This window comes from Hippoglossus hippoglossus, chromosome 16 (genome assembly GCF_009819705.1).
Source record: "Hippoglossus hippoglossus isolate fHipHip1 chromosome 16, fHipHip1.pri, whole genome shotgun sequence".
In the NCBI taxonomy this organism is placed as follows: domain Eukaryota; kingdom Metazoa; phylum Chordata; class Actinopteri; order Pleuronectiformes; family Pleuronectidae; genus Hippoglossus; species Hippoglossus hippoglossus.
This window is the reverse complement of record NC_047166.1, coordinates 23821418-23846393: the sequence shown is the minus strand read 5'-3', so window position 1 is coordinate 23846393 and position 24976 is coordinate 23821418. Positions and strand designations below refer to the sequence as shown.

General features: G+C 39.8%; 3 protein-coding genes across 6 annotated transcripts in view; 1 reads left to right on the top strand and 2 right to left on the bottom strand.

The window, feature by feature from the left end:
- The window catches only part of bckdhb (branched chain keto acid dehydrogenase E1 subunit beta), a 60514-nt gene extending 57315 nt beyond the window's left edge, over window positions 1-3199 (bottom strand). For both annotated transcript variants that reach the window (XM_034611294.1, XM_034611293.1), the window contains exons 1-2: window positions 2961-3199; window positions 1920-1997 (exon numbers count right to left, since the gene is read on the bottom strand). In XM_034611294.1, the coding sequence (XP_034467185.1) occupies window positions 1920-1997; window positions 2961-3195 (313 nt within the window). In that variant the 5' untranslated portion in view covers window positions 3196-3199. The remainder of the gene's footprint in view (window positions 1-1919; window positions 1998-2960) is intronic.
- A 1798-nt stretch (window positions 3200-4997) lies between these two features.
- On the bottom strand, window positions 4998-14972 carry ttk (ttk protein kinase). Of its 3 annotated transcripts, none has more exons than XM_034611290.1 (25): window positions 14867-14972; window positions 14132-14222; window positions 13805-14027; window positions 13453-13559; window positions 13216-13359; window positions 12938-13013; window positions 12768-12849; window positions 12527-12645; window positions 12142-12229; window positions 11886-11994; window positions 11525-11747; window positions 10819-10925; window positions 10401-10544; window positions 10141-10313; window positions 9816-9961; window positions 9565-9691; window positions 9329-9421; window positions 9033-9190; window positions 8220-8371; window positions 8007-8131; window positions 7161-7235; window positions 6894-7070; window positions 5378-5474; window positions 5204-5289; window positions 4998-5122 (listed from the first exon to the last, which is right to left on the bottom strand). In XM_034611290.1, exons 2-25 carry the CDS (start codon window positions 14220-14222, stop codon window positions 5054-5056), a joined length of 2991 nt encoding a protein of 996 aa, XP_034467181.1. In that variant the 5' UTR covers window positions 14867-14972; the 3' UTR covers window positions 4998-5053. The 3 variants fall into 3 exon arrangements, with proteins under 3 accessions (XP_034467181.1, XP_034467183.1, XP_034467182.1); XM_034611292.1 differs by having other exon boundaries at window positions 10141-10301; XM_034611291.1 differs by lacking the exon at window positions 14867-14972 and adding an exon at window positions 14673-14837.
- A 464-nt stretch (window positions 14973-15436) lies between these two features.
- ebag9 (estrogen receptor binding site associated antigen 9) lies at window positions 15437-23548 on the top strand. Its single transcript, XM_034611747.1, has 7 exons — window positions 15437-15787; window positions 16251-16345; window positions 17455-17536; window positions 17728-17883; window positions 18890-19000; window positions 20752-20843; window positions 21846-23548. Exons 2-7 carry the CDS (start codon window positions 16263-16265, stop codon window positions 21961-21963), a joined length of 642 nt encoding a protein of 213 aa, XP_034467638.1. The 5' UTR covers window positions 15437-15787; window positions 16251-16262; the 3' UTR covers window positions 21964-23548.
- The last annotated feature ends 1428 nt before the right edge of the window (window positions 23549-24976 follow it).

Genomic DNA, 24976 nt, shown 5'->3' with positions numbered 1-24976 from the left:
AGTCTGTGATGAAGGTGCATGTTCCTCAACACAAAAGAACTGAATATGGAAAAATATTCAGTTAACAAAATTTATTAAGGAAAATCTGAAGTCCTGCCTATAGCTCTCTGATTGGCTCTCGACAGACTTGGCAAAGTGAACGAGCCGAGTAACTTATGTTTCCTGTTACTAGAGTTGTCAGGCGGGGCAGGAAGTTTGTTCCATAATACAAAACCCTTTTGTATTCGCATTTACATTTTTTTGAAACAATATTAAAAATTTTACTCAACTTAGAAACACAGGACTCTTTATTTAATGATCATACAGGTTGATGTTTTGACCTGGGGAGCACATAACTGCCGCACTCACATGGTCAAAATAAATGATTAAATAAAATGTAGCATGTAGCATTTTGTACATTGTAGGGCTTGGCATCAAACCAGCCTCTGTGTGTACCTGTACTTCCAGTTGTACATGAGTGAGTGCTTGTGCCACCAATCACGATGATGAGGCCTAACTAAATAACCTGAGTCTCCCCCCAGGCTGATAGATTCATGTTAATTTTAGAAAAACTGCTACAATGACAGCCATGATGACAAATGTGTTAATGGTCAGATTTTGATTGCGTCACTTTCAGCCTTTGCTCTTATTTTGTGTTTTTTGGACTACTTGACAAGGTTAACCATTTAGCTATGGCAAAAAGTTATCTTAGATTACAACTAGTTTATATTACAACCAGCTTGCATTTGTTTTAGGTTGTTTCTATTTTATCTATTCATCAAAATTTCCAAGAAGTGAACCATGTAGCATCTCACACCCTTAAAAGAAATGTCAGACCGAATCCAGGTGGGGGTGGTCAGTGATTTCCTTGTGCATATTCTGTAGAACACCGACACCATCGAGAACTGCACCAAGTCAGGTGATCACATGGTTCCATATGTTTTAACATTTAATTGCTCTGTTGTCACCTTGATAAGCTTTCATCGCAATTTAAGGCAGATTTTGATGCAGTTTTGCAGGTCATTTTAAATCAGACAGATTTTAATTGTCCTCGCTTGTTGTTCAGTGTACAGGGGGGTGAGACAAGCCATCAGATGCTCTTGACCACTCGTTGGACAGTCAGATGAATTTCTGACTTGGCAGTACAGATCCCATCTGTCAGACACTCAACGCTGAGGTACATCCACTTGACGACATGAGACGTTTGACACAAAGGCAACTAAGGATTTATAGATGCAAACAGCTAATCACTACAGTAGGCCTACATCAGCATGTACCATGTTTGAAAGAACGGATGATAGTGAGGAAACCAGCCAGGAGGGTCACTGGTAATGACCACCGATGCTAATGATTTCACCTTTGGCTCAGATTAAAAAAAGATGTTTTGTAGTTTTGGCAAAAGTGGACAGCTTTCAGTCCTACAATATCCATGATCCGGTTACAGATGCTATAGAGAATAAGCCATCCAGAGGTGCAAATAAGAGCAGCAGTTAATTTTAAATGCTTTTTGCGTTGAATCTGCAAACAACATAATACCTGAATTGCAGAATGTACAAGGAGTAGACCAACAATACAGAAGCAAATTAATTTCAGCTACAGATATCATCTCAACAGGTCTGGACCTTCACATGTTAAACAAAGATCAATATAGTTTCTAATGCAGGTGTTCATCTTAATTGTTAATTAATCTACAACTATTTTGACAATAAATTAATTTTCTGGATTGAGTTTGTGCAATATGAGGATTTGCTGCTTTCCTCTGGTCACACTAAACAACACATTAAATACCTGTAACCTCTGATTTATGAGGCCAACGTGAAGGACAGTTTTCCTGCAATATGTGATAATTTACAGACAAACACCTAGCATGACTTTCAGTTATGCATGACTTAGTGAAACAACAGGGTTGAAAAGTTCCACTTCTTCTCATAGGATCCTACCTGCTGTAGGATCGCTGGCGAGGGTGTTGTCCAAGGCACTTGTAACTGACTGGAACATGTTCATCTTCTGTGTTGGTCCTAAAAGTTTCAAAATGAATGAATAAATAGAAGGAACACAACATTTTGAAGGACTTGACATGAGCTACAGCTCATAATCAATAACACAATCAGAAGTGACCGTACCAGTTGTTGCAGGTAAGAAACTACATTCCAGAAACTTGACAATGACTTAAAACAATGGATCAAACACATGTTACAATTGTTACAGCAAAGGAACAAGTAATAAATCATAATGACTGGTCTGGATTATCTTTTGGTCAAATGTGTGGGTGTGAGTGCTAACATCCAATTAAAATGTAGTGGAGGATAAAATGTTAACTTATTTGGACCTGCCTCACACTAAGAGACATTTAATGGATACTGTGGAAGAAAATGATTTACATGATTTATTTCCTGGTACTTTCTTTAAGCACCGAGATCCAGTCCTTTATTCCCCTACGTGACACTAAGGTCTACGCTGAGACAAACTTTCTTCCTTTTGCATTAGTCATCAGGTACCTGTGGAAAAACACAGAATCAACTTTCCCAGGAAGCTGACCTGGGAGAAAACTTGCCTACATGTGTATTCAGTTTCCCAGAAGCGAGCAGTGAATAGAACTCATCTGAACCAGCACCCGAATTTGGACCTGAAGGAGTTCGTATTCTTCCACAACACCGTTCTCTAGTGAGAGTTATATATTTGAAGAAGTCCTGCTTTACTAACAAGGTATAACCGGGTCACGTGTTCAAACTGCTGCATACCAACATGTCAGTAAACAAACCTACTTTATCTCCGAGTCTACAGTAACAACCTTGTCTATTCCGGTTCGACCACTTAATGCAAACACCGCAAACACAACTCTGTCATTAAACCACAATATGTTCATAACGCGGTTGAGTCACAAGCCTTCATTATTGATAAACTACGGAAACTTCCAGTGCGAAACAACTCGCTCACGTCAACGGTAGCTAGCGTTAGCCGGCTAGCAGCTAGCCCCTCACCATGGTTTGTGGGGACGGGGTCAGGCTGGTAGGTGAAGTGCGCTGCGTGTCTCCTCTGTGTCTTCATGCGGGGGCTGCAGCTCGGTGACACCGTGAGCAGCGAGGCCCCGACAGAGCTGTGAGCCCCGCTGCCGGCCCCGAGGAGGGGCAGTTTCGAGTTAGAGCCTCGGAGGAAGAACCGTGCGGCAGCCGCCATGACTGTTGGTGTTGGTGTTTGAGAGCAGGAAGGGCACATGAGTTAAAGTGCTGAGATCGTCTAGTGGAGTGTAAACACCACTCAGACTAAAATAAAAAAACTATATTCGGGTACCAGGCTACTTCCGGGTTATTTGACCTGACACACTGTGTTATCTAGTAATACTTCAGTGCACATCCAGGTTTAATAGCATTGCATTCGCATTAAACACAATATATTCAGTTATATATCGTTTGCTATTTAAAACGTTATTAAAGTAATTAACACCAATATATATTATCTTAGACTATGAAGATAACCTCATTTTTATCATGTAGAAATGTGAAAAATAGATGAATCCCAATGACTGTATAGAATGTCTGTGTTTTAACAGCTGATTTAGGCAAGGGGCTCCTTGTGGTACCCGGGACTAGCGTCGGAGTAAGACCTCCTGTTTGTTTCTCACCATACTATCCTCCACGAACAGACAAAGGCTGCGATTGGTCAAAAAGGAGGGCGGCGCGCGAGGCAAGGACACGATACACATGAATGCGCGTGCAGATAAAGCTTTGCGTGCGCGTCCCGCGTGGTTGTGTTCATGGTGAACTGTTCTCACACAGACACAATTCTAACCCTTAAACCAAAAAACGTATGAGGCTCTAGGATGAAAATGGTCTCCACAAAGATATCTGTACAAGAACCAACACACACGTCTCCATGACCTCAAGGGACACTTGATTGACTTACAGATTTCCTGGGGACTTTCTATGATCTTAACAAGTGTATACTTCCTTAACTCTTGCCCTACCTTAAATTTAACCTAACCCTTATTCACCTTAAAATGTGATGATTTAAGTTACACGAACTTGCTTTTTGTCCCCATAAAGAAAACAAGTCCACATTATGTGACTGTGTTAAACAGATTTAGGTCCCCACAACATGAGTTGTTCCATAGACTTTCAAGGTTAAACTGAAGACATGTTTTCTCAGGCTTTTTTTTAATTAACTTTTCAGCATTTCTATTTTATGCTTATATTTCTTTTAATGTTTTCATTGCACAGCACCACCATCAACTCTGGCCGTTTTAAACATGCCTTATAAATAAACTTGCTGTAGCTAAATTAAAATGTCCAACTCTTGTCTGCTGACTGAAGCCAGACTGCGTGCACACTGCATGTCAGGTCTCTAAATTGTACCAAACCTGGTGCTGCGCCTCCTCTGGCCATTAAGAATACACAATACGACACAAGTGTGAAGCTGATTAGATGAACATACTCTCGATATGCATTCTAGATACAGACAGACAGATGTTTGTGGAATTAGTAGGTAAACGAAATAGAGAAAGAATTCAGGGAAGCCGATAAAATGTCGATTTCATCTTCTTTTTGTGTTATCGTCACTGGAGGCGACTTCTCATCAGCACTTAACCTACATGTTTATTTAACTTGGAGGATTTATATCTAAAAGAGAAAACATGTTTATTTACTTACTGACGATTCATAAAATGCTTCTAACTGAAAGAAAGCAAACTTCTTGTAATGTTTGTTTCGCTGTTTTATGGCAGGCAATTAGATTCAGTAAATATTTTTTATCAATTCAACATATCCAGGTCTTTCACACATTTTTTGATTGCATTACATATTGTCGGTCACCAACCCCTTATATCAGCTGAGACAAATTAACCAACGACTCTGAAGGTTACAGCATATTTATCTACTGTCTGCTGCATTCTGACATTTATTGTCAGGGAACTTAAGTAAAAATGAAGAAAATAAAAATGAAGCTATATATTTTGGAAACATACAAATATGGATTAGTCAATTCCTACAAAAGAACATAGTATATACAGTAGTTAGTGGTAAACCAAAAAAAATGGAGAAAGGAAATGTAAATCTCCACTTCACATTTTCCAGGATAATTAGGTTGTTGACTTTGCACACTCTGCAACATCCAACCTTCTGCCGCTGTTGCACATCTTGGCCAAATTCTGTGAAAAGCAGAGAGCTCAATTATCATTACAGAAGCCAAAATATGTAGAACATAATTAGAAGTTCTGAGTCAAGCTCACGTTTGCAGCTCTTATGATGCTGTTTGGAGACTGGAGGGCTGCAAGGTCCATTAGGATCTTCTTCAGATCACTGTTACATGTAACTTCTGAAACAGGCCAGTTAAATACAGGTCAGTGTCATGTAGTAAACAGCAAGTATAAAGACTGTGCTTTTGTTTATGAGTGAGAGTTTACCTGATTCAGAGGATGCTTGTGGCTTCAGCTGCAGGTACTGATGCTCCAACAGCTCTGCAATTGAGATTCTTTCTCTAGGATTTCGTACCAAGCACCTCTGAAACAAGCAGAAAACAAAGACAGTTTATTGACTTTTACGTTACATCAGCAACAATAAGATCTGACACTATTCTATGGATTTATTAAGTTACACATCTGCAATAGTTGGGGGAAAAAAAAACATTAAAGTCCCTTTTCAATAATAAACAGAGTGTCTGCAGATTTCAACAACTTAAAGACCTATTGAGACCAAACGACTTCAATTCAAGACAAATGGTAAAATATGATAGATATGAAGCAATATAATGTCTGGGCCACACAGTGTGTGTGTGTGTGTGTGTGTGTGTGTGTGTGTGTGCAACGCATGCCTGCTGGTCTGCTGCGTCTCGCGGGTGTCTGTTGTTCACACAGGGAGCTAGTCTTCTGCGTGTGTGCAGCTGAGCGGCTTCGTTAAACTGTCGGAACAACTGTATTTCTTCAAATTAAAGTAGGTCTATGTACACAACTAAATGCCAGGACTCTACAGCATTAAGTTGTGCATCTTCCAGTCCTGCAATATCAATAAAAACCTTTTTAAAACTATTGAATGGAGGAACAGAAACGAGTGATTTTACTTGCGAATATTTATGTTTGTAAAATGTTCAACTGATTGACATTGAAACTGGGGTTTAATGTCATTTTCACTGTCGATTTTGCTGTGAACTGCCCACGGACTGCAGACCCCGTCTCTGGAAGCGCAGCGTGACTCCCGCAGGAGACGTGCCTGAGACACTCTGCTCATGCGAGGAATGTGCAGTCAGTGTGGCCCGGGCACACATTTCCAGAATTACTTACTTTTCCCCATATTTGAAGATAAGGTGAAGTAGCCTGTTTAAGAATAACCCTCAAAACGCTGTGTTGTCTTGCTAACTACAGGCAGAGAGAGTAAGTATCCAGTGTTTCCCCTACCATTATATTAGGGGGGCGCCCCGCCCCCCCTGGAAGGTAAAGTAAAAATTTTTTTTTGAATATAGCGCCAGATCTCAACATAAGTCATTTAAGGTTACCTTTCCTATAAAACAGGTCTATAGCTTGCTCTTTTATTAAACAAACTAAATGGCCTTATGTTATTTATCTTATTTACACGACGGCATGTCATTTCTGTCTCTACATGGTCGCGCGTTTAGATTTCTCCTCTGCTCTCTGTATCGCGCACAGCGGAGTTCTATCGTGATGCACACACACACGCACACACACACACACACACACACTGAGAAACACATGAACATCATGATTCCTTTAAGTTTTTGTGTCCGTGTCCGCCGCCCCCAAAGCTGTAAACCTAGGGGAAACACTGGTTTCCATAGTATTTCCCACAGCCCAAGTTCCATACACTTTAGAGAAATATATACAGCACATCTTTAGTTACTGGTTGCTAATTGTTGCTAAAGACACATTTTCACATCCCACTAATACAGTGTAGTGTATGGTCTCTCACCTTCAACACATCCAGCAAATCCTTCTCTGAGATGTCAGGGAACTCGATCTTATGGGAAGGATCAATGATGGCGTGCAGCTTGGTAATCTGATTGGTGATGCTTTGGAATGGAGTCTTCCCATAAGTCATACAGTACAGGATACATCCGAGGGACCACACGTCACCTTTGGGGCTGATCTGTGGCACAAAAAACAGACAATGTTTTATATTCATCCATTGTAATCATAGGTTATTTCAAAGATTGGCAAAAGTGAGTAAAAAAAATACCTTTGAGCGTGCTTTTCCTGGCTGGGATGATGTGTCTTTAATGGCTTCAGGAGGCATATAGTTCAAAGTGCCTACCTGTATTTAACAAACAAACATGTGTTACACAGAGTGATCACCCGGGCTGTATAGTAATGCTAACATGCAAAACCCCGTTCAGACCTGGTACTGATATGTCAAGAGTGACGAAATCCCAAATGGTCAGCGTTTAATACAGATCTGAACACATCTGGAGATCTGATCACTCCAACCACATTTGGAGGTGGTGTTGGACACATGTGTACACATTATTTTCACTGTGTGAACACAAATGCGTACAGGGCTACACAAGGACCACCACCTCTGTGGCGTTATTTATACCATGTTTTAAGTCTAAATGTCCAATGTTATCCTCCTGCCTGGTGCCATGTTCACGCACATGCACACGCACCGCACAAGCTTGTGCATCTATGCTCTCGCCCAAGGGGCACATGACGACATCAGCGATACTCAGCAGTAACTGCAGCTATGCAGCGATGCAACCGGCGTTTGTGCACGCACGATCATGAACGCGGCTCTGGTGGAGGATACCAGAGGACATTTAGGCAAAAACACGAGGTCAATTACGCAGTTTCGAGAGGAATTTGAATGTCGGAGTTTACAGACATTTGGATTACACCACATGAGCAGTATGGAGGCATCTTGTGTTTTTTCCCCCATTTTTTTTTTCGTTTGAAGATGGAGTCACCAATGACTTCAGTTGTTTTGGATTTGGCTGCAACGCTGTTTACACCTAAAACTGCACTCCTTCAGTGAACCATCCCTTTAAACCGGATTCACTGTGTAACGCATCATTAACACAAATCTTACTTGTGAATCCTTCATGATGCTTGTTACATCAGGCTGGATACTGTTTGCGATGCCAAAGTCAATCAGCTTCAGTGATGCGTTCACTATGACAAAGTTGGCTGGTTTCAAGTCACTGTGGACTATTCCTGCAAAGAAGATACAGATATTTGGAACAGTTAGGAATCAAGATCATTTCTGAGTCACTTCTCTAAAAGCTTTACTAGAAATACAAACCGTGCTTGTGGATAGTATGGACAGCCTCCAGCATGTTCTTCCAATAAAACTTCCTCTCCAGGGGATTCACAGTCTTGCGGTTTCGCAACCACGTGTTCAGATCCAAGTTTCCACACTCCATCAGCATGTAGATGTAGCTGTTGGTCATTTCACTGCAAACACACATACAATTCATTAGGACATCCATGGCAGAGATAATAACTGAGTCTGAAGAACTGACATCACCTTTAAATCAGGTCTGGTGGCAGCAGTGTTATTGACAACAACATATTTTTCACATCCTCTACTGTGCATCTAATGAAAACCTCCATATTTCTGACCTCATTTTGACAGGGCCTAATTTCATTAATGATGTTTGTCCATTTACAGATTATTCCACACAATTCTATTTCATATTCCTGGAGTTATCATATGATACATTCATGTTTGCTTCAGTGTGTGTTCTAAAACTGCTCTTATCATGAATTGCTTCACATTGGTATCCTTTTTTGTTTTCATTTTAAGTAGCATTTTGCTGATGCAACACCACAACTTTTAAACAGTTAAATAGAGCTGCAAGACTTATTTGATAATTCAACAGAAAGTTAATTGCCAATTATTTTGATGGTCGATTAATTATTAGACATTTCCAGCTTGTCAATTATGAAGATTTGATGCTTGTGTTTGATACTATCATAGATGATAGTAATCTGAATATGTTTGTGGATGATCATAAAGATACTTGGTCATTGCTGTCCTATAGTTTAGGTCTTCATGGTGATTCCTGTAAAATGCATGGATTATATATATTTTGGGGATTGGACATGTACTCACTAGTCATAGAGCTTGATAATTTGATCACTGTACTGCTGCAAGTGGTTCAGATGTTGAATCTCATTTTTATAACTCTCTATAGTCTGAGCGTCAGCCTCCTCCAGGTCGACATATTTTACAGCAAACAGCTGCTTCTTGTGATCGAGGACCTGGTAAACCTGGAAAGACAAGAAATTTAAAAAGTGCCAATCAAGGACAGATAAAATATTGTAAAACATCAAGGAAAATAAAATGTTGGAAAATCCAGTAATTAAATCTTTTTCTTTCCGAACATCAATTCAATGATAATGTTTCACCTTGCTTGATCCACCACGTCCAATCATCTTGAGGATGAAGAACTGTTTGTCATTTATGGTAATGGTTTCATTTGACAGCGCAGTAAAGGAAGCCTGAAATGAGATTTAAATATGACATTACAGCTCAGAACAATTCCCCCAGGTAGCAACTGTTGGTGGTGAAATGTGATATTCCAGGTCTAACACATTTAATAACAGGAATAACAAGTAACAGTTAGGGCAGGGACATGTCGTACCTGTGGAGTTTGGAAACAGGTTGATTGGTTTAGAGGAGTGCATGGATGCTGAACAGGTCCGCCTCTGTGTGCTGCTGCTGCAGAGGAGAACACCTCAGGACCTCTCTTTACCACTGGAGTAATAAAGCTGAGGGGAAGAACCATGGAATAAGTGTGAGAGAAGACAGAGACAAATGTCTTGGACAATTAAAACATATGGAGTGTTACTGATGATACTCTGGGCAGACAGGCACCCAAGGTAAAAACCGTACCTGCTAGCAGCGGGGTTTCTGTAGCTGTTCGGAGTCTGGCAGACTGTCTGTGGGTTCAGTCTAGTTGGAAGCTGGAGGGAGGGAGTGGGAAACGACTCCAGCGCTCGAGGAACAGGTCTGGGGTCAGGTGGGGATGTACGTTTATCCTAAGAAGGAAACAATTTGGAATGATTCGATTAGTGCAAGAGTAAGATTGATGTAAGAACTAATGAAAATAATAAAGATTCTAAAATTACTATTAATTTCCTTTTCATTGAAATAATTTAAATGTTTGGTGAGAATGCATAACAGAGGCAGCAGCAGTAGTTAAAGAACGTTATCAGACCTCTGGAGAAACATGCCGGTTGATGAGAGTTGGCAGCTTCCACTCTGATAAGGGCTCTTTGCTTGCAGGTTTAACCCATTCAACTGAGCGGTTCACAGGGACCCGAGCAGGAAGCTGAAGGTCCTGGTTTCCACCATGTGTAGAAATGCTTACTGGAACAACTGTTGGCAAATCTAAAAAATAAAACAGGACAAATTAGAAACACTTCTTTTGGAAACCATGTCCATCCCAGCGCTTTTTCCTTTTCAAAGAGTTTCTACCTGTGAGTTGTTCCTCCTCCTTGGTGGGCACTAGCTGTTTCTCCCCAGCTTTAAGGTTACGCATGGCCACCTGCAGGAGCTCAGCAGGCCTGGCATTTAACACCTGGGCTTTATGCAGAATTGAGGATGCTTTGATCACATTACCTTAAAATAAAGGGAGGAGAAGACAATGGGAATTAAACTTATTTGCAAGTAGGATGTCTTTACAAGAACTCACTTCTTTAACAAGCCAAGTGTGACCACGTTTACTATTGTACTGAGCCCTGTGACTCTAGCAAACCTTCAGCAACTTGCCATCAGTTTTAGTGTTGTTATGATCACTATAGCTAACAGTAATTCTACATGTATTCCAATGTGTGCATTTTCTGCCCCATGCATCAGATTTTTGGAAAGTAAACATTTGTGAAATTGATCATACCTTGAGAGACCTCAAACTGGGCATGTGCTGTATGGACAAAGGCAAAGCCTTTGCAGTTGGATCTCGCAACTATGAAGTGGTCCTGTGCTTCATCTGGGTCTTCAATCCTACAGAAAAAGAAATGTAATTTCAGATAATTGGCACATGCATCGATATACTTCATTTTAGAGATGTACCAGCATTAGACATCTGATACTGCATAAAATGCCAGGAACAGCATCTTTGAAGTATTAGTTTCACTTCCATAAAACTGCCATTTTCTTTTACTGAAATCCCTTCTTCGTCGTTCCGAAACAGCCGTTGTGCTTTACGGCCACTGGCAGTAAAGCACAACTGCTGTTGTATCAGCTTAAACAGCACAACTGCTGTTTCAGCTGGGTATCGAAATCGGAAAATGGTATCGAATGTCTCTGGTTTTTGTTACACATTTCAGCAACAATGGTCATTTTGGGGAATTTGACCTTGGCGTATTGGGATTATAGTGTGTATACACTACAGTATGTATATTCCATGCATTTTGCCCAACCCTAACCACACTTGCAATGAAAAGCATTAGAGGTGCGATGCATTCCCTGCATGCACACACTGTATGTATCACAATCAGGTAATGTCGTGAAAACAATATCCTGCTCACAGACTAATGAAATGTCCCCAGTAAATGTCAAAACAAATCTCTAATGCAGATCAACAGTATTGAATCACCTACCCCTTCAGTTCTGCATATCTGACCAGTATTCTGGCGTAGAAGGCGTTTTTGTTGTATTGTCTAATCGGCAGCCTGGAGAAGACTTTAGAATAACAGTCCTTGAGTTTGTTGAGGAGGCTGATGTCTGTGTGCGGGTTCCCCCTTTTCTCAAGATTCTTTAGATATGTCCAACACGACTCAGGGCTATTTGTTTTCACGACTTGGTCAAAACTGTAAGTAACATCTGTCAGAGAAAAACAACACATTAACAAAACAGCAAAAATACCATATACACACATTGTTCACACAGCTTTTAAGGTTTCAGTGACTACTACAATCGGCACGGCATTCCATGTGGCAGATTTGCACGGTTAATTAGTACCTTCCATTCTCGAGATGTCCTGTGTGCTGTGTGTGTGAAGGAGTGAGGTGGTAGAGTCCACAGATGCCTGGTCCACCCAAGGGCAATATTCTGGACTGACAGCTGGTGGCTAAGAACAGGAATAACAGATATTACACTTCTTTCTCCAGCTTAAATTGAACACTTCTGCTGAGCAGAGCACTGATAATATATCAAGTGCCAAGAGCTGATTCTGACATTGCATGAATCCAAACTACTGCAGCATGTTTATACTCACTTGAAGATTGACTAAATCTCCATCAACAGCATTTCTCTTTGATGATGACAACCCAAACACTGAGCTCATCTTGGAACCAGATGTTTGCCTAGGACAATATTAAATTTAAATTAGATATCAGAAGCACATAAAACAGTTGAAAATATATACAACTTTCTATTTTATACATCACTTTTCACAGATGTTTAAAAAATATTTGGTGTTTGATTCAACTAATTAAATGACTTAAAATCTACAAAATGGTTTGTTTTCTCCATTACAGGTTTATAAATTAACATTTGGGTAACTTAGGGGTGATAGTGTAAGTAATTTTAAGTTTTCTAACTAGAAAGAGTGGTATATTTAACCAAACTAAACCTGTATGAAAATATTATAAAAAATGTACCTGGACAAACTATTGGGGATGGATGCATCACTTCTCTTTGAGGGTTTCTCATATATATAGTCATCATCATAGTCGTCATTTTCTGGGATAGAGAATGGTACCACAGGAACTCTCCCTGGCTGCACACAGAAGAGGAGAACAATAATTACAAATTTCAAGGACTATTTGGTTATTGTTTCTTTGGAAAACAATGCACAGTACAGTTTGTAATAATACAAGTTATAAGAGATGCAACTATTACCATGCCAACTGCTCTCTTGTGTTGATATCCAGATCTCCAGCCTGGTAGTTGTTCATCTGATGATCCTCCAAGGGACTCGGATCTGAAGTGCAGAGAACAACTTTTGATGTCACATTTCCTAAATCAAGCAGAAACTTACCATACACAGATAGCTGGGGTTTTAGTCTTACCCTGAACCAAAAATACTGGAGAGCTGCAAGTCGCCTGTCCCGTCTGATATTCTGCTCACTTTTGGGAATTCTGAGCCTGTTTTGACAGAATCAGAAACATTACAGTTGGGCAATACTAACGGAAAAGAAAACACAGCAAAATGTGAAAATCTGATTGGAAAAGCACAAAAAAAAGTTGGAAAGTCAATACATGATGTGATAGTTCTACATCATTAGTGCAAACTGAACCTCTGAATGGCTACACACCAGTAAAATAATCAACATGAATTAATACCCACGTGGTACATTTTCCTTCTCCTCTGAACACAAGACATGGGTTTTGCCTGTCTGCAAACTTTGCAAGGCAGCCTCCAGCAGTTCCTTTGGTTTGGCACCCACTTCAATAGCATTCTGCAGTATGTAAATGCCTCTCTTTGTGTTGCCTGGTGAAATGAATCAGCAGACACTGTAATAACCCAGACGTCATAGAAATATATTTACTTGCACAAGAAGGACAAAAAGATGCATCTTTCTACCTTGCGAATGCTCAAAGTTTGCATGAGCAATGTGAACAAATGCAAAGTTCTGACTGTGAGATCTTGCTACATTGAAGTTGGCTTCTGCATCACTGACATCTTGAATCCTAATAAAAAGAGAAATAGACAAAAAAAAAGGCAGATTAAATGCCCATCCTACTTTGTTATTATAAAAAAAATTCAAAGTGACCTAGTAAATAAGTGTTTCAAAGAGACTACAAAACAATTATATACACAACATAAGAATATTTACACAAGGCGTTTCAAAATGAATCAAAATTTTCCAAGTCATTATTGCTATGATAAAATCTTGTCCATATTAAATAAAAGTGGAGGAGATTTTGTTACTTACGCTTTTAGCTCTGCAAATCTGACCAGCATCCTGGCATAGCTCTCATTCTGACAGTGTTTACCCAGCGGCATATTGGAAAATACTCTGGTATAAAAGTCAACGAGTCTAGTGAGATGGTTTTCATTTAGGTGAAGGTCCGCTTTCTTCTCCAGGTCCATTAAATATGAGAGACATGACTCAGGCGAGTTTGAGCCGATGACCTGATTGATATTGTCCGTGTCATCTGTGGCGAGAGCAAAGAGTCAGGAGTCAATGCAGTGCAGTGCAGACACAAAGTGTGGATACTGAAGGATGTTACAGTGTAAGGACTGTGTGGAATACTATTACCTTCATTTAGGTACTTCTTCATTTTGTTGAGCTTCGCATAGAGCATGGCAAGCGGCTGCTTTTTGTCGTACGTCAGCTCCTCTTCCTCCATCTGAAAGCGAAGAGTGAGTGAATACACCATGTAGCCCAGTTAAAGACCTGTATCCACTCGTGTGAGACAATGATCGCAAATGACATAAACATAGATCAAATCAATGACAATCGAATGGATCTTTACATTGTGAGAAAAGGGGATTCAGTCATACACTGGACTTTAAGCTCCTGCAAGTTACCCACCAAAACATTATGAGACATATTTCAGCATCAAAAGAGACGTAGAGATCATTGTTTATAAGTCAAGAAAACCATTGTACATTGATTGTACCGTTAAGTTTAAACGCAGCTTTATTGGCCGCTTGTTCGTCATATTAGCTCCTCGAGATATTTGATACTACTTTACTCTAAAGATCAATTTCCCTGACGGTATCTTACATGTTGTTTTAATGACACAGCAAAATGGATGTACAAAGCTCCAACTTCATATGATAGGGTCGATACTTGCACAGCGGTCTTCCTTTGCCAAAGTGTTGACAAAGTGACTTAGCTCAGCTAGCTAGTTAGCCAACACGTAGCTCTGTTGTTACGGAGGATAGGATCCCATGTGGGCCCCGCAAAAACCCGGTGAATTCAAACATGTGCATATAAGTGTATCAGCAATAAGATTAAAACATCGTATTTCCAATAGAAACGCCTCACCGTGTTTACGCTGTCATTAACTTCTTTTTCACTGAGGAGAAACGAAAGAGGCTCGACTTCAACTGGCAGTTTTCAAATATGCCACTTCCGTCCGAGTCCGGTTTTCATTGGGTACTCTGTGGTGATGACATGGTGCGTTCGCGTCACGAGCACGACTCTATAATGCAGTCATTGTTTTAAATGAATGACGGTCTAATCAAACGTAAATAATTAATTTGTCATTATGTATTTTCTTCATTTGCGATTACTCAAAGGGTCGGTTTGTTAGAATTTTAATTTCTATCAACAGAGTTAATTTTGCATAGAAATATGACGGAAGCAACACTTCCTGTTTGGCTGGGGGAATGATACCTCTTGAGAAAATATCAGGTAATATCTATCTAAATTATTATTATTATTATTATTATTATTATTATTATTATTATTATAAATATGTAATACTTGTGTACGAGCTATGGTTTATTTGATTGATTTATTATTTACAATGAGAAAATAATACAGGAGCAAACAAAAACTGTATCTGTTACTCCTCCGATTTCCTAAAAAAACCCTGAATGCAGCAGGTTTGCCAAGCACCAATCAAACGAGAGAAGAAGAACCACGCGCACGCAAGCACTTCCGTGTTCCTGCTGCTCCCAGCTCAAAGATGGCAGCCTCGGGACGGAGATGAGCGACGACAACATTTGACGAGTTCTGTCATGAAAGCGGACGCGGGTGTGCAGCCGTTACATGCGTGGTTTTGACAGGACAGTGGTATTGTTTGTCACGTCCAATGTGTCGTCCTACGAAGACTATCACAGGCTTCAGAAATACCATGTTTCCCATGGGGCTAAGCTAGCGAGCAACGATTAGCAAATAAATGAACGTGTCTCCTCTATCACACGAGAAGAAAGCAGTGACGGTCTATTGACATCTTGCACAGTGAGTAACGCTGCTTATTTATAGCATAGCAAAGACGTGCAGAAGTTCCACATGAAGACATCTTTTAGCTTTCTTAATTTAGCTTAAATAATAGCAGTGCTCGTTTTCTATTCCCCGTTAGCCTGAGGTCGTGTTTGTGCTGCTTGTATAGTTGCATGTAATGTAGTTTAGCTGTGATCATTACATCTGTTTACACACAAGCAGGGTAACAATTTAATAAGATGCTAATGGCATGGATCTCCAGATGAACTACAGGACAAGTTGTCACATAATGCTCATATACGTCAACACGTATCTTTAGGATTCACTCCTGGTCATCTGTTCTGACTTATTGGTTGCATCAATATTTATCCACTGGATACTTTCTTCACTAAACATCCTGGTAATTGGGGGCAAAACAAGACCTAGGTGTTCATCATTGTAACCAGCAGTGTTAAATGTTATCTCTGTTCTCTCCTTCCAGTCCAGTTTCATCATGGCCATCACTCAGTTCCGTCTCTTCAAGATCTGCACATGTCTAGCCAGTTTGTTGGCTTTCTTTAAGAGGTTAATATGCAGGTGAGCACAACTGAAAGCTTCATAAATACCATGTCCAGTACTCCTGATACATGCTGTTACTTCTATGGAAGTCTTTCCAATGTAATTCTACTTTCCATTATTGGAAACATAAAAGGCCCTAACCATCCCTTTTCGGACATGAACTCCTGTCCACACACGTGCTACTGGACTTTCTCTAGAGATTGTCTGTCACATATGAACAATGCAGCAGAGATTTCCCCCTCAGACGCAATCACAAAAACACTGAAAGCTCTAGAGCATTCAGGTGAGGGGTGGTGCAGAGGATGGGCGTGATGTAGTGATTCCTCAGTGTAGTTTTTTACAGAACATTAAAACTGTCGTCAGCCCTTATCACCAAAGGTTCTTTGTTTTTGTTCTTTCTTTTAACTTTTGCATCTGGCACGTGTCATCCTCTGGGGCTGGCAAAAGAAACTCCAGAGCCTTTCACTTGGACATTTATGCTCTCACATACGCCAGCACTGGAGAATGTCAGGAGATTATCCAGAGTTCAGTGCATGTCTAAAAGCAGCTGAATGTACAAACACATACATCTTCTTCCAGTATTACATGCAAAACAAATGGAAAAGAGAGGAGACACATGCCAAAAAGTAAGAAAAATCCAAATTCCCCCCCAAAAATTCCAAATGATTTCACACTAACTCAACTACTGCATATTTATACATTAACTCGATGGGGAGCTTTTTTCCCCGGATAACTGGATCATATATTAGTTTCATACACAAACAGCCGCCTGAATCTTTGCACGTCATCCATATTTGCAAAATCAATCTCTTTTTTATCTTACAAAACAGAAAAGCCACAGTTACAAAATGACATCATTTAGACAGCACTTTCGAAAGGCTCCCTTTTCTTCTAAATATCTGGTAAAGTACCCGATCTCCGCTGGACACAGAGATCTTTGCCTTTCCATCAGATTATATACAACATTGTTCTCTATTCCATTTTCAGTTTGTATCATTGCAGAAATATGCAGTTTCCATATACCGTCCGCCCAGTGTTCTCTAAACAAACAATAACAATGTTCTGTCAGTTGTTTCTTTGTACAATGTTGAGTTATTTCCTTTTGACTTTTTAATTTATTGTCTAAGGAGTGGAAGGGGGCGCAAGCTCAGTGGTGATCAAATAACTCTCCCAACGACAGTGGATTTTTCATCATCAGGACCAAAACAGGTCAGTGATGCATCAATCAACAGCACCAGCTTTGAGCAATTCAGAGTCTAAGGTTCAGTGTTTGGAAATAATGTTATCACCGGAAACAAATTCAAAATTTACATATACTTACTAACACTTAAAACCTCCTGCTCTTGAATTCCAAAGAACAATTGAACTGTAAATTGGATTTTATGTTCCACTCTGCACAGCCAGAGATTGAAGAATGGAGCTCTTGGGATGAAGACGCTCCCACTAGTATTAAGATTGAAGGTGGCAACGGAAGCGTTTCCCCTCCACTCAACGATGGTGACGAAGAGCCCGACTTTTTCAAAGACATGGCCCCTACCATCAGGAAAACACAGAAGGTGCGTCTACAGCCATTGAGATGCACTGCTTATCTAGTGATTCGAGGTCTCGTCTTCTTTCTTTGCGAAAAAAGTCATGTACAGTAGGGTTGAGTGATATGCTTGTATTTTCCAATCGACCACTGTCAGCCCAACAAGCGCTGAGTGATGATATATTTGCCAGAGTGCACAGGGTTGCACACCAGTGTAAATGAGTACACGCAGCCATGAAGAAAGATTTTCCTCATTTAAGAAAACTATCGATCATTATGTGGTGATCATTGTTGATAATGTGGTGGTGGTTACAAACAAATCAACGTTTAAACTATAGTGTGTCAGAGACGTCATCTGAGTCTGCGTGTGTCTGCGTATCAGCGCTAAAGAGAGAAAAAAGTGGGAGAGCGGCATCTGGATGAACTGAATGAATGAATGAATACATATGATTTAATATAATATATAACAACTGCCAGTGCATAGGTTCATTAAACAGTTGAATAAGTTATCGGAGGCAGACCATTATATTGGCAAAATAAAATGACAAATCGCTCAATTGCCCCAAAAAACAACTTACGGTGTTCTCAGCCAATCGTAGACGATATATTCGTCCAATCTCCCAACCCTAATGTACAGCTCATAATCCACTAGGATCGTATTTTTTTTCACTCTAATGCCCTTTACTTGTATTTCCTCTTTATCAAACCTCGATTGAAATATCATGTAAGAAATAAATCCGCAAATCACACAACTGCCTTAATACTGAATTCATCAAGATTTACTTTGATATTCGGGGCATAGTTTGCCTTGCGATTCTTATAATATATTTAGATGTTATAATACACGGAAGCTTGGCATCATGTACAGAATATTGCATCAGCATAGTTAATAACGAATGTCGCTGTAATTACCTTGAATTTTGCCAGTTTTTAAAATAAAAATGACTACATCTGTGCATGTTATAGTACTCCAGTGCATCACAAAGTATCTTAGTCAATGTCATCACTCCTGTCTCTACGGCTTCACGCTGCAGATCCTGCTGAAGAAACGGGAGCCTCTGAACTACCTGGTGCCTGATGGCTCAGCAGGATTCTCCAGCAGACTGGCAGCCTCTCAGGATATGATGAACTTCAGTCCACCCTCCGTAAGTTACTGTTTACAACGTCTGAAGCTTCTGTTCCTCACACACCCAGCACTTGTGTCATTTTGGGTTGGCTGTGACCCAGCAGGTAGAAACTAACTAGAAGATCAGGGGTTTGATCCCTGGCTCCTCCAGTCTGCATTCTGAAGTGTCCTTGGGCAAGAACACTTAACCCCTAATTGCCCCTGACGGTTGTGCCGACAGTATGTGAATGATGTGTGATAGAAAGATCCCAGCATGTAACAGTGGTGTGTGAATGGCTTCTTCTGTAAAGTGACACAAATGGTAGAATATCACTATATATATATTACAATGTAAATACAGTCCATTTACCATTTGGTCATTAAAAAGTTTAAAGGTATAGTTCACCAAGTAATGAAAATTCCCTAATTATCTACTCACTCACTCACTATGCAGATGGAGGGGTCGGTGCAGTGTTTGAGTCCACAAAACACTTTAGGAGTCTCAGGGGTAAACAGTGTTGCAGCAGAATCCAATACAATTGAAGAAATTAGTGAACAAAACTTGAGATGTAATAAATATACATAAAACAAAACATGCTTCCATACTGCTCCTGTGGTGTCATCCAAGTGTCCGCAAGCCCCGACATTTATATTCGAGTCTAAACGAGGTGATTTACACTGTTTTAACCCAAAATCCACTGATATATTCCGACGAGGTGCATTCAAGGACCGTCGGAAATGTTAACGCCCGCTAGCTTAGCCACTTCTGGTTTACATTTAGGCTTAAAACACAGTGAAAATGACCTCGTTTCGAGTCGGATATGAATGTCAGGGCTTGCGGACACTTGGATGACACCAAAGGAGCAGTGTGGAGTCATGTTTTTTTTTTAATTTTTTATTACGTCTGAAGTTTTGGTCACTAATTTCTTTAATTGTATTGGATTCTGCTGCAACACTGTTTACCCCTGAGACTCCTAAAGTGTGTTGTAGATTCAAACACTTTACCTACCCCTCCATCAGCATAGTGGTGGATAATGAGGGACTTTTCATTTCTGGGTGAACTATCCCTTTAACACTGAGCAGATAAATATAATAGTGATTTCTCATATTAATGTATGAAAAAAAACAATGAAGGATGAGTAAATAGTAAAAGATTTATATAAACATATCCAGTTGCTAAGTTTATACAGGTTATATCCTCTGTAGGCTGCTAAGATTTAATCGATTTCTGTTTAAAATACAAGATGTTAAAAGGAACTAGAATGGAAAGGGAATGCAAAACATGTCGGCTAACTTGTTAGGCCTGTACACAGTTTTTTAAAGCTACATGAGGTAACATCTAAATGTTCGTAGTACACGCCTTTATCAGTCTAAATGCCTGTGAGCCATCTGATCTTTGTGTGATCATCATATCAGTTCAAATAAACTCTGGTAGTTTCATTGGTGGATATTGGTCTGCAAATGAAAAACATTCAAACTATCAGAGAATTAGGTTTTAACCACAAATATAATGAATTTTAGTTAGAATTAATCAGAAAATACAGTAGCAGCCATGTCAATTATATATTTCCAGATACATTCTTGCTGTCAGGGGGTAAAGACACTAGAAAACTAAATATTTACTAGTAGAAATTCATCAGTGTGGACAGAACAGGTCTTGCATATGGTTTGGGACATCCAAAATAAATGAATTAGTTTACACTGTGTTCTTATTCAGGAATACAAAGCTCTTGCAACAGAAATGTAATTTTTCCTGTCACATCTTCAGGGATAACTTTGAATACTTTACAGGGTGAGCTTGGAGAAATGGACAATTGGCAGGAGAACACAAACGCCTGGGAGGAAGAGTCCGATGCTGCCTGGGAAGCAGAGGAGGTGCTCAGGTAATATGTCAAAAATCCATCTGTAACTAGATCAGGGGTCGGCAACCTTTACTATCAAAAGAGCCATTTTGCCCCCTCTCCCGCAAAATACAATTCTTCTGGAGCCGCAAAAAATATTTGATAACACAGGTTATAAAGTTTTATAAATAGTTATACTCAGTGTTGTGCCAATTCACACTTAAAATGAACTAGTTCAAAGTTCAGTTCATACAGATTAAAATGATCTAGTTCAAGTTCATATTCAAATTTTATTCAAATTTTGAACTAAGTTCATGGCTCCAAAAATGAACTAATTCACATTCATTTGTTCCATTTTCTATTAGGATGATTTAGGTGTCAAATTTACGATCATATGTTTAGTTATTAATCAATGGTGTTGGATCATGTCTGTGTGTCACTCCGGTCATTTTATCACTGAGTCCTGCTGTTCACGTCTCGTGTTGTACTGAGCACAACATGTTGACGAGTCATTGACGCACTCAGTTTCACGTTCATCAAATGAAAACTGATTTGTTCAGTTTACCGTTCACGAAAAAAAAGGAACGTGTTCAATGAACGCCAACAACACTGTACAGGGAGCCACTGCAGAGGGGCTGAAGAGCTGCATGCAGCTCGCCGACCCCTGGCCTATATGAACCAGATAGGGGTGCACTGCACCCGTTTATCAGGATAATGTAGTTGGTCAAGTTCCTTATACATCCAGTATGCAACACTCAATTCTAAAAGGGGAACATTGCAAGAGAGGAAAGAGGAAACTCCTAAAACATAAAACTTCCCTAACAGACAGACAGAAAGCTGTAACTTTGCTGCTCTCAATGGCACTTTTCTGTTTGAGTAGTGTAGGTTCACAACATGGCCAGCAGGTGACAGTGTGTGCACATTTTTACTGCACCAGCACCACAAGGAACAAGATTTCCCTTCTCCCAGCTGACCTTGCTTCTGTCAATGTGCTCTAATGTTACAGCCTCTAATCATGGATTTTTTTCTGCCTTCATTTCACAGACAACAGAAGATGGCTGAGAGAGAAAAGCGCACCATGGAGCAGCAAAGGAAGAAGATAGAGAAAGATGCTCAGAGGATGATGAAAAAGGATCAGAAGATTGCCGTCAAGCTCTCGTAACATTTTAGTGATGCTCAGGTTTGAGCCAAAGTGAGAAGGAGTGCAAAAAAGACTCAGTCTGTTAATTTATCTCTGAAGTCATCAAACAGACCAGGATTATCACCGTACACTACTCATCTGTTAGCAAAGCGTTCTCCTCCACCCTGTTTCCACCAGCAGCCATTTTAGTCCGCAGACGTGTACAATGCATTCCTCATTCTCCAGGGCAGATAAGGTCGAGGTTACTCTGGACTTCAAGTGAGATTTGTTTTTATACGATCCCGTACATTATAGCTTAAAGGATAGATGCAGCATTAGAAGGCAACATTAAAATTCTGATTACAATTGTTTGGTAGCATAGAAAACTGCTCTATTCTGTTTTTTCCCCCTGGAACGTCTGTAAATAAACTGGTACCTGTGCTACCTTTTCAATCTCAATTAAAATTATTTTTCTTTGTCTTAATTATAACCTAAAAGGACAAAGGAGTGTAATTACTTTTAAGCATCACTGTATACCAGTGACATTCCTTGGTTTGCTTGATTAATGTGTTTTTATACTTATGTCTGTCATTGACTAAAAACTGATTTTTTTTCCCCCCCCTAATGAATGTTGCTTGATATGCTGTGCAGCCATTACTACACTGGAAATCTGCATTGAACTGAAGGCTGAGGATTTGCAATACGAGTGGATAAATGAATATAGACTAGAATCTAGCCCATGTTGTGCTGTGGGTTCCTATGGTAATCTAATGGCTTCTGATTTTCTGGACTAATTCTCCTCTGTCAGATATGGTTAGCTATGGAAAGTATCCCCTGATCATTGTATTTATCTGTTTTTTGTCGGGGAAGGGAACATTATTCTTAAATACACTCTTAATAAAACATGTCTTGCCATCTCAGTTTTATCTCAGACCAGTTACCGTGTTAAATATGAATTGAAAACAATGTTGGAAAAATTGCTTCCACTGCTGCTGCGGATGCTGTTGTCATGGAAACAACAGCAAAGTATGGAGAAAGGCCTTTATAAATTTAAATGTGCATACATGATGGAGTGTGCCTGCGGTCCATGACTTTGAATAGGGTGAGGAAGACACGTATCTTTCCTAATGTTCCACTGAGGAAAGCTTTGGAAGCAGTGTGATCTCACACTTCTAACGAGACACTGAGTTAATGTTATCTATCAAATGATTTATTGACCTGCTCTGAGCTGCTGATTCTTGGAAAACAGGGCTGATTAGTGCATGATCAGGTTTAAGACTTTAATTGAAGTATTTATTTTAATGGAATTTGGCAAACTGTGGATTAGTGTTTTCTTTAAAAATGTTCCTTTTCCAACAGTTTCCAAAAGCATGTTGTTCTGTTTTGCCATTTTGCACTTTTAATTTTTCCAAAAAAGAATTACACAGAACTTGTTGCCTCTCATCTCCTTTTTTCCATTATGTCTGACTTTGTGTTATAAAAAACAGTCATGGTTCAGGACACATACTCTGAAGCAATGAGTCCGCCAGCTCAATCAAGAAGGTCTGGCAGATTGTGTACCTGCTGTGTTCGTCCTACACAGGTTTTTAATAAAGATAATTTGGTTCATACCTCTTGAGGTGCGTAACTGTGGTCATGACTCTGTTTTCTGATCTGCGCTTTAAGAAATAGTTTGTCAAGCTGCAGTCCCGTTCTGATATCAGAACATATTAAATAATTATCTTTCATGGTTCCCACTTCCAACAGAAACTTGACTTACTTCGAAGTTTATGAACTTGACAAAAATACAAGGACGTTTCAAGGCGGGTGATTGAAGGTGCAAGAATTTGAAATACTTTTGTAACATATATATTTTTTACCACAACATTAGTAAATAGGCTATACACTGCTGCGTTACCAGAGGTATGATAATTATTGTATTTGTACGATGATTTTTCCTTCTGTACGATGTACGATCAATGATGCCTAAATTTCGATGATGTACAATAATTTTATAATTTTTGATCACATGTTTACGCATCTCTTCTCACGTGACATCTTGAAGCCAATCATGCTTGTCAATGTCTATCAATTTTATTTATATAGCATATTTAAAACAACTTGGCTGACCAAAGTGCTTCACAAAGTGAAAGGTACTCAGTGCTCTAACTGGAGAGTGAATATGGAGTTCAGCTAGGTAAGGAGGCGCCAGCCCATTAAGAGTTTTAAAAGTTAACAAGAACATTTTAAAAACAATCCTGTGACGAACAGGAAGCCAGTGGAGGGAGTGCAACACAGGTGTAACATGGTCTCTCTTTTTCGTTCCTGTCAGGAGGTGAGCAGCAGGATTTTGGACGAGCTGCAGGCGTTGAATAGATGAGGGGGAGATAGTCTTTACCTTAGCTATAAGTCTCAACTGAAAGAAGCTAGACCAAACAACGGAGGAAATCTGCTTGTCACTGTCAAAATTAACACCAAGACTCTTCACAGAGGAGTGAATATTAGGGGCTAGAGGGTCAAGGGTGCCCACATCCAGCAGTTCAGGGTGTCCAAACACAATATCCTCAGTCTTGTTTTCATTTTGTTCAATGAAGCTTAAGTTCATCCATTATTTAACGTTAGGTAACAGGGGCTGCAGTGAACTCTTAGTTATGACGAGGTGTCAAACCAGACTGGAACTTTTCATATACATTATTAACTAGAAATGTTTGCACACTTGTGCATTTCCCATAGGCAAGCTGGGCTGTCTGCATGTCAACTACATCTGCCTTTACTGTAGAACAGCACAACTGGGATAATGGGATTTTAAATAAAAAAAGATTCCAACATTCTCTCAAACCTGCTAAACTGTTCATTAGCCAAACATATTATAGGATATAATGCTAAGTAGCACAAACCATCATGCTAACTAAGATGGTGGATGATATACAAAACATGCTAACACAAGCATTTTAGTTTCATGGATGTTGCCTGGCTTGGGCTAGCTTAGCTTTGTCATTGTGACCATGTTAGCATGCTGATGTTAGCATTTAGCTGGGGTCACTGTTGGCATTGACTAAATCTGTCGCCACACTAT

Bases quoted from the DNA above. Each gene is read 5' to 3' on its own strand.
- ttk (XM_034611290.1), bottom strand. From the start codon at position 14,222: ATGGAGGAAGAGGAGCTGACGTACGACAAAAAGCAGCCGCTTGCCATG. The intron at 12,230-12,526 runs GTACATTTTTTA...ATATTGTCCTAG, and splicing joins ATCCCCAATAGTTTGTCCAG to GCAAACATCTGGTTCCAAGA. The intron at 9,422-9,564 runs GTACGACATGTC...ATCTCATTTCAG, and splicing joins CCTGTTTCCAAACTCCACAG to GCTTCCTTTACTGCGCTGTC.
- ebag9 (XM_034611747.1), top strand. From the start codon at position 16,263: ATGGCCATCACTCAGTTCCGTCTCTTCAAGATCTGCACATGTCTAGCC. The intron at 17,884-18,889 runs GTGCGTCTACAG...TTCACGCTGCAG, and splicing joins CCATCAGGAAAACACAGAAG to ATCCTGCTGAAGAAACGGGA. The intron at 20,844-21,845 runs GTAATATGTCAA...TTCATTTCACAG, and splicing joins GAAGCAGAGGAGGTGCTCAG to ACAACAGAAGATGGCTGAGA.